Genomic DNA, 17,584 nt, shown 5'->3' on the forward strand with positions numbered 1-17,584 from the left:
TATTCTTATCCCAAATAATTGTAAACGTTTAACAATTTTGCTCAATTTTTAGTATTCTTTTGCTTATAATCCCCATCCTCAAATAGAAGTCTTATTTATTTATACAAAAAGAACTACAAGTATGATTTGACAGAAAACTACATTTCATTGAATATACTTAATTTATAAAATTCAGTATTATTTAAAAAAAATATACTGCTCAAAAAAATAAAGGGAACACAAGCAGAAGACATCCGAGATCTGAATGAATGAAATAGCCTTACTAAATACTTTGTTCTTTACATACAGTAGTTTGCTCAAACAACTAAAGGGAACACAAAACTACTGTATGTAACGAACAAAGTATTTAATAAGGCTATTTCATTCATTCAATCTCGGATGTCTTCTGCTTGTGTTCCCTTTATTTTTTTGACCAGTGTATATGCATGTATAAAAGTATACATGGTGTGCATTATAGACTGGAGTCATGGGACTAATAAATGTTAGAAATTTTTTTAAAAGGAGAAAGTAAACAATAGGCGTAGGAAAGCAAGCAGGTGTGTTGGACTCTGTAAATAAATTCAGGGTTATGAATAATTCAAGACTGAGCAGGAATTCTTTTTTTCCATTTTATTACTTATATTGAATTAATATTCCATCTTTCTTGTTATATGTAAGATGGACCTCTCGAGTTAATTTATAAAAACAATGATCCCATTGTGCTGATCTGAAACATGCATATATGTATATGTGTATATTTGTGTATAAATACTAAATGTCCATAATAATTGTGTTGCGTAAAAAAAATGCAGAACAAGAGTTAATTTCAAGGAATATAGTTTAATTTCTTTTAGATAATTTTGCACAACAGTTACAAAATATTTTTTTACAGAGATAGCATTAGCCTTGACTCGGAAGCTAGTTATGGTCAGGTTTGTTCCGGACAGGAGACCACCTATTTTGGAAAAAGCAAAGAACTACTTCTGTGATATTGCCATGAAAATGAGATGGATATGTCCATGCAGTGTCCAGGAAATCAAGTTCTACTTGAAGGAAATTTTATTTTTATTATTTATAAAATAAGACAATTTGGAAAAACCATTAATGAAAGCAAGGATTAAATCAACCATCACCTCAGCCAATCCAGGTAATTTGAAGAAACAAAATAATATGTCTTAATCTATGCATGCATAATGAAAGACTGCATACTTTAACCATAATACTCACTTCCATGTGTGTTTTGATGTCTCAAAATATATGATACAACTGATATTTAAATGTGAAGGCTGATTGGTTGTTCCCTATGAAAAAACTGTTTAAATATGAGCCAAACAAAGAAAAAATCCTTGAACTACCAAGGCTTCTGAAGCAAACCATCCAACAGAATTATCAAAGGTAAGCTTATTCGTTTTTTCAAGTTATTGTTCATTTTCATTATTTACAGAATAAAACGGGAGTCAAATCAAGACATATATACATAGACATATACAACTGACATATAAGCACAGTTTTTCTTCTGAAATGGCAAAAATGAATCAGCTAGTACTTTTATATTTAAACACATTTCTCAGTATTGCTTATTTTATGTTTAAAATAAAGAATCTAATAAAAGCTTTGAGCTTCTTAAACAAGATACATTTCTGAATTTCAATAATACTTAAATTCACATTGTGGGAATACTCAAAATTTGCTTTTGAGTTATTGACATTTCTTTATTCATCCTTAACATTTAATTAAGTGCTGCTTGTTTCACATATTTTCCTTATTCCTTTCAATGATCAAGCAGGCTTTAGTTTAAAGTAGCATTATCAACAAGTTATCTAATGTTAAATTTATATACAATATATTTTGTGGGTTCATGAATTCACAAAAAACTACAGATAATTTACGTTTTATGCTTTAACTTATAGAACCTGTATATAGATATTCCACAGACAAGTTCAAAGGCAGGCAGATCACCCTAATATATTCTCTTATTGGATGTCATGGAAATCTTTATTCTGTTTATTCAACACAAACACTTTAAAGTTAGTAGTGACAAAATGATGGATTGGTTTGTATGTCCTAAGCAAATTTTGTCAGAAATAGAAACAGAATTGAATTCAGGAAAAATCTTTTGAATTTTCAGGATGTGAAATATATTAGAAATAGTCTTCAGTATATGATCTGAGAATGTGTTGGTTTTGTCTTAAAACTAAGGAATCATACTGTGTTGTATCTTGTATCTTGTATACATGCCAAGATACAACTTCAGGAACATCCACTATAATTGCCTTTTTCCGTGAACCTAACAAATTAAGCACTTAAAAATTCATTAGTTTAAATGGAAAGGGGATATTTTTCCTGTTATAACTACAGCAATTGTTATTCTACAGATATAATATTCTCCTTTACCCTTAAAAATTAATAGTTTTAATAGTACATCGAGGAAATATAAAAATATATATTTTAGGCTTCATGCTATCATAAGACGAACTTATTTCTTTTTATGCTGTAGGATTTTTCATGAGAAAGATGGAGAGCTGGACTTTGGTTATGTGCCTCTTAAGTACTGCATTTGCAATCCCAGTAAGTCTTCTTAAGTAGTGTAATCTCAAAGTATTGAATTAACAGTTCATGACAAGTGAAAATGCATGAAATAACTACAATGAATACTAAGGTTTAACATCTTTTACCAAATTTGGGAATAGAAAACATGGTGTCCCTCACATTTCCTGCACATCCCAAATTTATAAATATCAGTATTTTATATAGGCTTTTTTTTAAACTGGCCAGAACTGCTTCAAACAGGAGCTTCAATGCTGTTTGAATAGTAGCTCTTAGTTTGTCCTGGTCTAAGACAGTAATAATAAATTGTTTGACCTCTTAGTTGCCTGCCACCTTTAGTCCCTAGATAATTTTAGCCTATTCTAGGCTAATAAAGATAGCATCTGGAAATCAGTACTTCACTATTCACTGATCCTCCTGCCGCCGCCCCCCCCCCCCTCCGGCCCAAGAAAAAACCCTGACTGGTCACAATACTATTAATTGATAAGGGGGGTAAGATTGGAAATGGCAGAAGAGTAAACCAGAAAGGTCTGGAGTATGTAAAATGAACAAAAGGTGGGGAGATAGAAATTGGGAAAAACCAAGAGGATGGGTACAGATAGAAGAAAGACTAGGGCTGTATCTCAGAAAGAAATGTTGGTCTTTGGAAAGCTCAGGAAAAAAAAGGGAGTATTTGCACGTAAAGGATAAAATTAATCAACGGTGGAGTTCTGCTGAGAAGACTGTGCTAAGGAGGAGTATTAGTACTGATATCAACCTACAGTAATATCTGTGTATTTTTTCCTTTATACACTTTGCTTTATATCCATATATTTTGGGATTTATACATTCCTTCTATAACGATTGTGGTTCCATAAATTGTTTCCATTTTAACTTTCAGAAATAGGGGTTTTTATCCAATCATTCTTATTAGGGCATTGAATTTTATAAAGGAGAAATCCATGGAAATTATTTTTTTACAAACACTTAGTTGGAAAGGGCAACCTGCTCTTCAGAGCAGAAGCCAATGAAAACACACCAAGGAGACGCTATTCAATTTCCACTTGAACATCACCAGTGAATGTGAGCCCATCACCTCTGAGGAATTGATTCCATTGTAAAATTTCTCCTACTTTTAGGATTTTTTTTTTCAACATTCAATTAGAATTTGTCTTCTAGTAACTTAATCCTATTATTCTGTGTCTTGCATATTGGAATGACAAATAACAGGTCTTAATCATTTTTCTTCATGCCATCCTTTCAAATATTTGAAAAGCATTATAAGCCCTACCAGTTCTATCTTTTCATGAAATTCTAGTTCCTTCACTCTGTTTTAAAGGTTTGGTTTTTACTCCCTCTTGCTGCTCTTCTTTAACTCTTGCTGCTCTTCGTTAAACCTTTTTTTGGGGGGTCTGAATCCTTTTAATGTGCAACATCTAGAATTAGACCCAATATGGGAGGTAAGATCTGACCAAAATGTGGGTAAAATTCACAACTGCTATTTTTCTTGCTCATCACACTATTTAGCTTGTAATCGACCATTATTCCAACATCATTTTCATGAATATAGTTACCAAGACAAGTAGTCCCATCCTATATATTTTAATTTTTTTCTGAATTAATCTGTTAAATTTACTCATTTTTTCCATTTGTTTAATTTATTAAAATCATTTTGAAATTTAGTTTTGTCTTCTAAGATAATGATAGTTTGTCCACTTTCATGTGATATTTTTTCATACAAATCATTCATCATATCATCTTTAAAGTCTACCCATTTGACTTGTGGCACACAAGTTGATATTTCTCTCCATCCAATGAAGAACCATTGATAGGCACCCCGAGTACTATTTTCAAACAAGCTATATACAAGTACTGCTCGACTACAACCACAATTAAGTCCAAAATTTCTCTTGCTAAGCGAGACAGCTGTTAAGTGAATAACATATTATGACCTTTCTTTACACAGTTAAGTGAATAACTTCAGTTGTTAAGTTAGTAACATGGTTGCTAAGTGAATCTGGCTTCCCCATTGACTTTGCTTGTCAAAAGATGATCACATGACCTCAGGACATTGCAACTGTCACAAATATGAATCAGTTGACAAGCATCTGGATTTTGAACATATGATCATGGGAATGCTGCAATGGTCATAAGTATGAAACACGGTCATAAGATACTTTTTCCAGTGCTGTTGTAACTTCACTAAACAAACTGTCCTAAATTGAAGGCTACCTGTATGTACATGATACTTTTTTCAAACACTTTATGAAATACAGCATGAATGCTATTTCCTCAATTTACTAAAATACTTGCTTAGTATTCCCTCAATCTACTAAAAATGTTACACAGTCAAAAAGCAAGGTAAGGTTGGTCTCAAAAACTTTATCTCGATAAATCCTTACATTCTGGAAACTTATTGTTTTCAAGGGGATTACAAGTCAACCATTCTGTTGATAACTATATTGAACCAAAATGAAAACTCCTTTTTCCACTTTTTAATGCTACGAATATTCGTCCCCTACAATCACCTCACACTGTATCTGTTCTGTAGGATTTGTTAAAGATAAATACTAAAGGCTCAGCCATATCAACAGCAAGTTATTTCATTACCCTGGAAAGTAATTCAACTGGTTTAAACTTATCCAAAGTAAACACATTCTTTAATCATGTATCTATTAATTTCAGGCTTTTATTTTGCTGCTTCATCTTGTTCTTCACAGTTGTTTGGTGGAATATATACCCTCCATATCAGCCTCCTTGCCTAAACAGCCTAAAACCAAAAGTGATGCTTTTACAAGCAAGTTTCTCAAAGAGCTCTCTTTATCAAGATTTAGTGAGATGAATTATTCCCATTTGGGACCAATACATCCCAGTGTACATAAGAGTGGAGCCTTTCTGATCTTCTTTCTAATAGCTTTCTTGTGATCTGGCTAGGAGACTGCATTTTTCTTTTATAAAGAAGATTTAACCCGGCTATTTACCGTACATAACAATATCTTGAATCTGGGAACCAGCTATTACAGTTTGTTATAAAAAAAAAAAACTAAGTCAAAATATGAGTTGAATATCTCTGCCTTTCTCTATTACCTTTCATCATTTTGCTTCTTAACTCAAAAGCAAGAATTAGTTGAACAGATCTGAGAAAAAAATAATTAAAAAACTGTTTCTGGCATCCTTTTATCAACATTTGGGTTTCAGTTTTCCTGATACTACCTCTAAAGTCCCAGTTATATGTATGGTAACTTCTTTCTCTTCTAATATAATATATATCTTTTTCTTTTCAGATATTTTTAAAGGAAAATTTTGTTCTACTTCTTTCTGCCATCTTATGCTGTTCATGTTTCAAAAAAATATTATTAATTTTGCTAGAATCCCGCACTCATAGCTCCTTATTGTAATAGAGACTCCTACTTTGAATTCTTTTTCCTTTTGAGTTTTCGTCTCCAACTCCAAAGTTCAGTTTAAATGTATTTTATTCATGTTTGAAATACTATAATTGAACATTATTTGTCTTTTACAATATATAATTTCAGATAGTAACTTCACCTTTCTTGGTTGTCTAGTTTAAAGTATATACATGTACATATATACATTTAAAGCAGTACAGAATTTGGCTTATTATTATCGTACAGAAGAATGCAGCTATCTCAATTTATTCAGCCCACTAAAGTTCCAGATATACTTACTGTTGGATATCTTAAAAATTGGAATAGGTTCTCTCTCACACTGTAAATATCTCATTTTTTTCCAGCTACCACAACATCCTGGTTATATCAATTTCAGTTATGAGGTAAAAAAAATGAAATTTTGTGTTTCGCTTGTATTCATACATGTACAGTAAAGGATTAGAGAGCACAGGATTACTCAAAGCGAAGTCTAATGTTTCTCTTCAACTGACTTGATAACTTTTAGCAAGGAAGGGTACAATGAATTTATACAACCTTACCTTCAGGTGAAATGATCAAGTACAAGATAGCTGAAACTTTTACTGTTTATGCTGGGAAACAAGGAGTATTTCATGAAACATATGCTAAACACTCTATGTTCAAAATATCCTAAGAATTAAAACAGTCTTTCAGAGCATTCCGTGCTCCTGAAATAAAACACAGTACATTTCATAGTTTTGTCTCAAGTTTCAAATAAAACCTTGGAGTACTTAAATCCAAATAATTTTATTTACATATGCATTGTGGCTGACATACTGCACTAATCTGCTTTTTTAAAGTGTTTGAAGCCATGGGGATTCGGAGGGGACACATTTGAAGATGCTGTTTCCACTCACTGAAGTTAATTGAAGAGATTAGGAAAGCAGATTTTCAGAGATAGAAAACAGGCGAAGTTTTTTATGGGTCAGGTGATAGGTAGCATGTAATTATTTCCTTTTTTGGAGGGGGGGGGAGAAAATTAGGATAAAAAAAACAACCCAGAATCGTTTGAATTTCCCATTGTTCCCATGGCACAATACCCCAAAATGTTCCAAATTAGTTTCAGTGGAATATGGAATTGAAGTCATTTTGAGTTTTATTCACTCAGCATCACACTCCAAACATTCTGAAAAACATTCCAACTGTCTTGTTTTATCCTGAATTTAATTTCTATACACCTATTAGCTGAGCAAGAGCAAAGGAAGATTTACAGATATCAATACTTCAGTAAGGTGACTGTTATGTTAGTTTTAGGGGTAAATAAAGAAACTTGGAAACTAAGAAGATTTCCAATCTTCATTTGTCAGTGAGTTCATTAAGGTGGAGTGTCTAATAACATTCTGAATAATCCTCCAACGCCCTAAAATTTTAACTACCTGGATTAAATGCTGTTTATGAATAAGCTACCAATGCATTCCCCTCCTATCTCTTAGTTGTTTATATCTAACATTCCTTCCATTACCAGCATTCCCACAATCTCTCACTTTATCCATAGGCTATTGTAACTGGAAATAAAATGTGATAAATAGACTTTGTTCAAGCAATGCAATGGTGGCTTTTTTATACAAAAGGAAAATAATTAATCAATGCTTAGGCACATACAATATAGGCTTTTAATTAAAAGCAGTCCACTACCTATTTGAAAATGATGCAATTAACTACCTAAATGAAATATAATTTACTAGTAGATATAAAATACTGGCAATATGCTGTAAATTCTAATTCTGTAGCATGTAATATTATTAAAGACATAGAAACGTAGCATGGAATATTTGTAAGTGATACTCGGATGCAATAAGAATGCATTTTAATAAAAACTTGTTACTCTAAAAACAATTGCACATTTTATACAGTCTGGATTCACAGACCGCATTAAGCCAAAATAATAAAATACCACTGTAAATTATTTATACATTATATTTATATCTAGTCTTATTTCTAGATGGTGCATGTAGCATTCCTTTCTCCAATATTTTCCTATAGTAACAACTCTGTGAGTTAACTCAGATGAGAAGAAGTAGTGGTCAACCAGTGAGTTTCCATAGCAAAATAATGCCTTGAACCTAGATTCTCCATCCTTATCCAAAACCTTACTACTAAACAACACTGATTGAGTGTGATGTATGAAAGCCAGGTTTGTTAGATTTCATAAATTATGCTTGTTTTTGTATCTTCTAAGGTGATGACACCTTTGAAATGGTTTCAGAGCATAATTGGACACCAGGTATGTCAGATATCTTGTCTCTTATGAGACATTGATGATAAATTCGTAACAGTGCCAATAATGGAGACAGAGATGGGATATACAGTTTATCTCAGATATGCGTAATTCCACATTGTTCTGTTTGTTTAATATGCCCTAAAATTCAGGTGATTCCCAAGGCCATGAATTCCAAATCTATATATATAAAAGCAAAAACCACTCATGCATTAAACACGAAATCTCCAGAACCATAAAGCCTACAAACTTGAAATTTGCCACATATGTTCCTCTTGGCTTCTAGGTGCTCACTAAGAAAGGATTTTTCGAAATGACCACCAGAGCATTAGTATTTCCTATATTATTATTAACATGCTCTGATGCTAATTAGTTAAACGTTCTACTCCCGCTCCCAACTTGAAAATAACTCTGGAGAGAATGGGATAGCATAGGATAGGCTTCTGTGGCACAAGCCTCATGGAGAGAAGAGGCTAGAAAGCCTGAGGGAGAGAAGGAGATAGGATAGGAGACTTTCTGTGGGGCAAGGCTGAGGGAGAGAAGGGGAGAGGAGAGGCTTCTGTGGGGCCAGCCTGAGGGAGAGAAGGGGAGAGGAGAGGCCAATTGTAACTACTCATTAATTTTCAAACTCTAAGTGTCAATTTATCAAGCCCCATCACATAGTTTCGTAGCGAAGCACGGGTATCCAGTTAGTATTTATATATTTTTGATTCATTGCGTGTGAAAAAGATTTATTATAATCTCTATCATAAAGGTCTAAAACAATTTCTTTAAACTACTGCAAACAAAATTCTTTTGATATGCCAGAAATGTAACTGTAAAATAGTGCCAACTGTTTCCCCGCAGATTATGAAAGTACTGACAAAATTGATATGATGTTGTCATAAGGCCTACTTCACCCTTTTCTCCTGATAAAAATAAGAAATGGTCTTCAACACAGTACAAAATAGGTGGCCCAACTGATTCTACTCACATTAGTTTTGGGCACTCAAGTTTTCTTATGCATAATTAGAGTTCTGGTCAAAATTGTAAAGTACTTCAATCTGGAATTGATTTTCACATGTTCCTTGTCTACATATGTGTATTCCTGATGCAATCAACCTAATGCTAGTAGTCCAGAAACAGAAAGTATAGATAGTCCTCAATGTACCACACTCAATTTGGACCACAACTGAATCCAAAATTTATGTTGTTAAGTGAGCTTTGTCCCATTTTATGACTTTTCTTTCCTCATTTGTTAAGTGAATTACTGCAGTTGTTCAATAAGTAACACAGTTGTTAGGTGAATCTGGCTTCTCCATTGACTTTGCTTGTCAGATGGTTGCAAAAGACAATCACATGACCCTGGGACACTGCCCACCATCATACATGTGAGTCAGTTGTCAAGCATCTTAATGTAAACCACGTGACCAAGAGGATGCTACAACAGTCATAAGTTTGAAAAAGGATCATAAGTCACTTTTTTCAGTGCCGTTGTAACCGTTGTAAGTTGAGGACTATCTGTAGTCAAGCAATATATAACAGTGATGCTGTAGGAGAAGTTAGTAGGTATAGTTAAATAACATGTGATCAACTCATATTGTATAATAATAGTTGTTACAGCCACTATACTTCAAATAGCTGAATAAATCATTAACTTTCTTGATGCTGCAGGAGTACAATTTATAGAAATATTTGTATAATAACAGTATTTTGTGAAAAATATCAAGCTGTATGATTTGTAGTAGTTGACATTCTTTGCACATGAATAATCTTAAATTTTTCTCTCATTTCAGTATCCACGTTACGGCTATGAGCCCATGGGAGGGTGGATGCACCATAATGCAGGACCAATGATGCACCCACCTCACTTTCATGGGGTCCATGCAATACACCCAGCTCTCCATCAAAAGCAGCCACATCAGCTTCCTCAGAACCCACAATTGCAGCAACCAGGCCTTAATGCATTTGTTCCACTAAATGGGCATAATGCATTAATTCCACACTATCAGTATCCACTTCAACCACAAGCAGGCGAGCATCCAATGCAACCCCTACCACCAGTAAATCCAATGAACCCTCAGCAACCAGGGAATGCCAATCAGCCCATGTACCCACTACCTCCCCTTATCCCAGATACACCTCTTGAATCATGGCCAGCTGACAAAACCAAGAAAGAAGAAGTGGTAAGTAATCTTTACTATAATATTGCAATTTCCAGAGGAGTAGCTATGTGAGTCTATTTCTCCCTATTAGAGATTAACATATTTAAGGACCATGGCAGCATCAAGATATTTGTTATACATCTGAAAATAAATTATATGTTAAATTGTATGCGTACACACACACACACACACACACACACACACACATTATCTCTTTTATTTCTTCGTCAACACACAAAATATATATATAGTGATTTTATGCAGTACAGGTACTCCTTGATTTACAACCATAATTGAGCCCAGAATTACAGTTATAAATTGTGGCAGTCGTTAAGTGGACCACATCCAATTTTGCTTACTAATCACCAATTTTAATGGTGGTTAGTAAGCAAACCATGTAGTTGTTAAATGAACTCTTCTTCAATTTTCTTCAATGGGTGTTTTTTTGCTGGAAACTGGAAATAAATGCCACTAATCAGCAAAAAAGCTGAAAATTATGGTCACAGGAGTGCAGCACCCTGCAAAAAGCTGTAAATGTAAATGCCCAAAACACAATCATATAAGTGCTCAAGGTAGTGCTGGTATCAGAGTCATAAGTAGCTCTGGGGAGATCTGTCATAATGGCCAATCTCCCTAAGAGACCGGGCATTAAGTAAATACTTATACCTATAGTTAGCACTCTTTCCTGGGTTCTATATCATAACTGGTTCAGCAAAAACAAACAAACCGCACCGGTTACTTATTTAACATTCAACATTTCTATTTATCAACTCAATTGATTTCCATTATTATTGTTTGAATGATGCCAAATTCAATGAAAAGAAATGCTATAAAATAGTTCTATCTGTCATTTAGTTCACTTCAGAGGAAAACAACTCCCCTTCCATGACACAACTCTATCTTTGAAATTGTATAAAACTGTATCTGTTTCCAAGGCTTTGTTGCTTTATAAACAGTACGATCAGACACCTTGTAACTCATGCCACTTTGAACATGGCTTATGATTTTTATTTTAAAAAAAGAGAACTGGCAATCCCAATTATCACAGTGAGGTTTCTCATAACTAAGAATCAGATTTTAATTTTGTCATCTTGGTCTTACTTTTTCTAGGATTAAACAATGAAGATACCAGGATTAAAGAAGTGAAGATACCAGAATAATGCAAGCAAAGCAATAATTTGGATACTGTTACATGCTTTAAAGAGTCCAAAGTTTTTCTGCAGTCAGTAATAAAAGTTTCCATTAATCCAGATTTATAGAATTATAGATAGAAGCAGATAAAAGAAGAAAACAAAAATTGTTCAGTAATTGTGGAGGTATGATTTTTGAGGTATAACCAATAAAGTACTATAGCATCATTATAGTGGAAGATTGTCTCTTCTGTCAAAGGGGGAAACTGTGCTGTTGTTTATATGACTTATAAAAATTTATATACATATATATATATATATATATATATATATATATATACTCATTATTCTTAACAAATAACACATAAAACACATTAAAAAGCAATGATTCAGTAACATAAAGAATCATATTGTTTAATATCAGGCACAAAGCTAATGTCTTGTTTCAAGTCGAAAAATATATAATTGGGATTTATTGCCTAAAAGATTACAACAATATAGTTTTTGTGTGTTAAAAGACAAAAAGTTGAAATGAAAATAAAAATCAAAGTCAAAACAAGATTGTTGTGAAAACAGTTAGATCAACATTGTCTTGTTAAACCACAGAATACTAAGATAAACTCTCTTGCAGAACTGCAACATCTTCATGAAATACTTTATATTAATATTATATTTCAACAAATGTGTGTTATCTATCTATCTATCTATCTATCTATCTATCTATCTATCTATCTATCTATCTATTTTATCAATCAATCAATCAATCAATATAGGTAGTCCTTGACTTACGACCACAATTAAGCCCAAAATTTCTGTAAGTGAGATATTGGTTAAGTGAGTTTTGCCCCATTTTAGGATCTTTCTTGCCTCAGTTGTTAAGTTAATAACCCGATTGCTAAGTGAATCTGGCTTTTCCATTGACTTTGCTGGTCAGAAATTAGCAAAAGGTGATCACATGATCTTGGGAAACGGCAATGGTCATAAATATGAGTCAGTTGCCAAACATCTGAACTTTGATCACATGATCATGGGGATCCTGCAAAGGTTGTAACTATGAAAAACAGTCATGTCTCTTTTTTCAGTGCCATTGTAATTTTGAATGGTCACTAAATGAACTGTTGTAAGTGGAGGACTACATGTACTTTTAAAGATCCTTGTTATGTACCAAATTAAAAATAAATCTCTGGACCATGCTGCTAACTACTCTGATTTCCTTTTCTGCATCTCTTCTTACATACTTCTGCCAGCATTTCATTTTTCTCCCCCTAAAAAGCTGCTTGCAATGATGTACCTTATTCTTATCCTCTCCTTAATTGCAGGCAATCAAGAACCTCCAGCTAAATGTTTATCTATTTTCTTCCTTAAAAAAAAAATAAAAAGCACACCTTCACAATTTTACAGGTTCCTATCTGCTAAATTACATTAGTTTTGCTAACTACTTTTAAAATCTGCAATTATGAGACACTTTAGCTGTTAAACGCAAATTAAAATATTATTCTAATAGAAATATTGCACATGCAATACTAGTTTCATTAATACACTCTAAATTAATGAATTTAAAAATGAATAGGTTTTCTAAAACATTTGGTAGAAGTTCACCTCCTACCCGTATTTTATCTGAGAATCCTGGGTAAAGAGGGGGAGTGATGATTAATTATGAAGCAACTATTGATTGCAAGCCAGTAATCTTCCTTTTGCTGATGGAAAAAGCAGATCTCCCTGCAAGAAGTTTAAAATAACACTGTTCCTAAAAGTTAACCTAATCAACACCGCCATACATTAATGCAAGAAAATGCTAATGAAAAATAACCATATCAGTCAAATTCAAATCACAGATGAGATTCTTCATAATTCAAAGGAAGAAAATATCTTACCCCAAAAACACCTGATCTCAGAAGCTAAGAATGTCTGGGGTGTCTCTGTCAGCACGCGAACTTTTTAAAAAATCTTATCTGGAATCTGTTCTTAGATAGTATCAGGTGAGAAAGGAAAGGCATCAAGCAACATGCTTTAGTATTTTACCTACGGTAATATGTTGTTTAAGATATAAAAGGAGATCATGAAAAAAAACTAGTCTACTTGCTTCTAGGGGGACATTAACTAATTGTCTGTTTTGGATTGAGTTGTGGTAGCCAGATAACTTGCCATATCCAAAGACCAGCACAGCTTTGGGGCCACAATGTAAAAGTTTGAAGACCTTTCACACATGTTAACACTTAGCTATTGTGAGTATTAATCTAAGTTCTCCCAAGTGAAAAATTAACCAATATTTATACACAAGTCTGTGAGGTGGATGCAGCTTAAAGACAGTGATGGGCCTAAAGTCAATTTGGTTGGTATCGTGTTTCCAAAATTAAAACAGATTTGAAAAGACGCTCTTTGAACTCATGGGTCCTCAGAGAGACTTGAGAAGTAGCAGCCAAAAGTGAGGCAATGCAATCAAAGCACAAGAGATAAACAGAAAAAAAGCCCAGTGATTATAAGATAAGGAAAAAGATAAAGGACAATAAAACATAGTCCATGCCCAATTCCTCATGATTGTTAGATGTTGCTGAAAAAATATACTGAGAGAATCTTTCCCTACAAGTCAAGAATCTCTAGTGGTAATTTCCTCTAATGGAAATATATAGAGCATTTGTTTCCACTGTGGATAGTTTCAGCCCTCGATGGAAAAACTGCTCTACTAGAAAAAGTCCTGTCTGTAATTTATATTATTCTACTTCTGCTATGCATTCAAAGGAACCAAAAGAGAGTGTTCAGAGCAGGGGTGAAATCCAGCAGGTTCTAACAGGTTCTGGAGAATCAGTAGCGGAAATTTTGAGTAGTTCACAGAACCGGCAAATACCACCTCTGGCTGGCCCCACAGTGGGGTGGGAATGGAAATTTTGCAATATCCTTCCCCCAGGAGGGGAGGGAATGGAGATTTTGCAGTATCCTTTCCCTGGAGTGGGGTGGGAGTGGAGATTTTGCAATATCCTTACCCTGCCACGCCCACCAAGCCACGCCCACAGAACCGGTAGGAAAAAATTTTGGATTTCACCCCTGGTTCAGAGTACTTTGCAAGTACATTCCAAGATTTTACAATTACCATCAAATGCTGATCTTTGAAGAGCTTTAGGCCATAGAGGCGAAACTCCCCAACCTTTTAATGAAAGCAGCAGAATGTTCAAAGTTCTTTTGTGCACTGGGAACCTGTTTTCCTCTTTTTTCAGGAAATGACTTAAAATATTATCTGAAAATGTGGAGAGCTGGGGGTGTTGCAAATACAAACTGCTCCTTTATTGTAGTTTTGTCAATAGATATTTCACTGGATTTAGCTGTTTCTGTTTAACTTTGCATCACTTTTCACTTTTCATCATCAGAGAAAATCAGATTTTCTCTGATTCTCTCTCTTCTATTCTGCTGTCCCCAGGTACTGCCACAGTCACTATCCATTTTTTTTTGTCTTTCTTATTGACAATTGTTAAGTCTGGGGGGTTATGTGTTTTTTATCAGGGCAACCTGATCTACCCAAATATGGGACGGAGCATACCGCTTCCACTTTCATCTTTCAGCCCCAACCCAGCAGCCTTCGCAGGCAGTCTCTTTTGTGACAAACTATTTTTGTGTTAAATCATTATATTTACTGACAAAGAAATAAAGGGAAACTAGTATAGATCTATTTCAAACTATTTAGCTCTCGTCAGCTAGCCATACCCTTCTGTGATTCGAACCCGGGATTCTGGGGGGTTATGTGGCAGATACTTGTGTCTTTGAATTCTAAACTCTCAAAGCACTTTACCTTCTTCATTTTCTATTACTTTATTTATTTATTTTGTGATCGCACCAGTTCTTCCTTGCAGGCAAATGGTATTTCTTGCAGATGTTCCAGTGCATCATTGTTATCATGTCATTGTTTGTAGTTAACTGCTTTGACAATATTTCCTCCACTGAGTTTCAACTAAGATCTTCTTCAGTCTCATGATATATTCACTTCAATGTGCTTCATGTCAATTCGAAAGATGCTTAAATATTTGTAGTCATCTTTTTCGTTGATTTTATTTCTATATGGCATCTTGATTTCTTCAGTTTTCACTATTTTTCCTCTGCCTGTGTTAAGAGTGGCACATCTTTCTAGTAAGCAACTTTTCTTCCAGTAATGCTGCAACTGCTGGCCCTGGTTGCTCAGCAACAGACCTCAGTCCTATTGTCACCAGATGTCCTGGAATGCCAATATTTAGCATGATCCTGGGTGATCCAGGCGACAACCTATCTAGTATAGTTTTCTGTAAATTATCTCTCAAGATATTGTTTATGGTAAAGACACTCTTTGTCTGGCTATTATGTCACACAAGTAGTCAATGCACACAAATTTAATAAATAATCAGACAATCCATGAGTCATTGGGTTACTGTTTCAGAGATATTTCTTTACCTAAACAGATAAATAGAATGATCATGCGTGGGCAAAAAAGCAGCAACAGAAATTGAATCAAACTTCCTGCTGGCTTCTCGGTTGACTCTGAGAAGCTGGCAGAGAGTATCAAAATCATGGATCATGTGACTGTGATGGCACAGTGTTGCTACAGTGGCCATAATTTTGCCAGTGCAACTGGCCTGAGCAACAATGTGCTGAGTTTTGAAACTTCAATCTCACAGGAGTAATGGAGTTGGACACATTCTTTAAATTAGCCCATTTGAGTTACATTAATTCAAAAATTGTTGCCATATAATGCACCATTTTGCCTAACTGAAAGTTACAGGACAGTTTTAGTTGCATATAGATATAAACAAATCATAGAGTTGGAAAGGACCTCAGAGGTCCTTTACCACAAACAGCTGTTCACTGCAATGTCCATTAGGCCATCTGTGATAAATGAAATTCCAACCTTTGAAGACCACCAAATGAAGTAAATAAAAAATAATAATTTAAACAGAAGCAGGGAAATGGGAAGAAAAGCTATTATTTTCCTACTTACTTGTAATTAGTAATATAGATATTTGTAAAAAAAAAACAACAACAACTAGGGGAGTAAATACAAAATATGGGAAGGGAAGTACACAGGATTTGATTGGTAGCACGTGATGAAAACTCTTTAAATCAAACAGATCCCTTGAGGTGGGCTGGAGTAGCAACAGCATGACACTGGGAAAAAAATGCAACTGCTTCTGGAAATTGTTGACAGGTAGTAGATGTAATGGAATGTGCATTGCAGCAGCAAAGAGAGAATATTTTGCCAACTCACAGCCTTCCCCGAAGGAGACCAATTAGAAAACTTCTCAGTCCTGAGATGGATGGTGAAGGGGGAAAGGAAGTTCAAGGTAACCATATCCTAGAATCTCTTAGAATATGTCCCAATATATATCATTATATGCAAGGAAATAAAAGACCGGACTCAATTGGATCTCACTGTCTCCTCTCTGGGCTTTGGCCTGACATACAAGATCCCTGTAATTCTTTTGCTATAAATCCAAAGTACTCTGTTTGTGTATGCATATACAATTACAATTATTATAACAATATATTTAGGAGGAGTACAGGTAGTCCTCAACTTACAACTACAATTGAGCTCAAAATTTATATTGCTAAGTGAGATATTTGTTAAGTAAGCTTTGCCCCATTTTATGACATTTCTTGCCACAGTTGTTCAGTGAATAACTGCAGTTGTTAATGTGGTAACACAGTGTTAAGTGAATCTGGCTTCCCCATTGCCATATGACCTTGGGAGACTGCAACTGTCATAAATATGAACCACTTGTCAAGCATCCCAATTTTGATCACATGACCATGAGGATGCTGCAAGTATATAAAATGTCATAAGTCTTTTTTTTCAGTGCTATTGTAACTTTGAACAGTCACTAAATGAACTGTTGTAAGTTGAGGGCTAGCTGTATTAGGCATGTTCATGGTCTTGAGTTATTTATAAAAATAACAAAGATGAGATATAAATAAATGAATAAACAAAGCTATTTTTCTTAGGCTGCTGATGATCTTGATTTAATTTAGTTGTATTATTTTACAGCTATATAATTCTGTATAATATATGGTTAATAAATCTGTGTAATACATTATATTATTTTCTACATAAGGGACAATATTTAATCTAGAATTTTTTTGTAATACTGTATCTTCTTAAACTAATTCATCTTTCATGTTTATGAACATTCATTACTCTTTTCTTTC

General features: G+C 34.1%; 2 protein-coding genes across 3 annotated transcripts in view; one reads left to right on the top strand and one right to left on the bottom strand.

Annotated features, from left to right (window-relative positions):
* Nucleotides 1-17,584, bottom strand: part of ARHGAP6 (Rho GTPase activating protein 6) — a 285,466-nt gene that overhangs the window by 90,731 nt on the left and 177,151 nt on the right. The window lies entirely within an intron of this gene.
* Nucleotides 1,102-10,364, top strand: AMELX (amelogenin X-linked). The gene is made up of 5 exons (XM_070943307.1): nt 1,102-1,126; nt 2,477-2,547; nt 6,257-6,295; nt 8,110-8,154; nt 9,924-10,364. The coding sequence occupies exons 2-5, from the start codon at nt 2,485-2,487 to the stop codon at nt 10,362-10,364; spliced, it is 588 nt and encodes a 195-aa protein (XP_070799408.1). The 5' UTR covers nt 1,102-1,126; nt 2,477-2,484.

Source organism: Pituophis catenifer, unplaced genomic scaffold (assembly GCF_029215685.1).
Source record: "Pituophis catenifer annectens isolate HBS135680 unplaced genomic scaffold, rPitCat1.0.hap2 SCAF_4, whole genome shotgun sequence".
In the NCBI taxonomy this organism is placed as follows: domain Eukaryota; kingdom Metazoa; phylum Chordata; class Lepidosauria; order Squamata; family Colubridae; genus Pituophis; species Pituophis catenifer.

Bases quoted from the DNA above. Each gene is read 5' to 3' on its own strand.
- AMELX (XM_070943307.1), top strand. From the start codon at position 2,485: ATGAGAAAGATGGAGAGCTGGACTTTGGTTATGTGCCTCTTAAGTACT. The intron at 6,296-8,109 runs GTAAAAAAAATG...GTATCTTCTAAG, and splicing joins ATATCAATTTCAGTTATGAG to GTGATGACACCTTTGAAATG. The intron at 8,155-9,923 runs GTATGTCAGATA...CTCTCATTTCAG, and splicing joins AGAGCATAATTGGACACCAG to TATCCACGTTACGGCTATGA.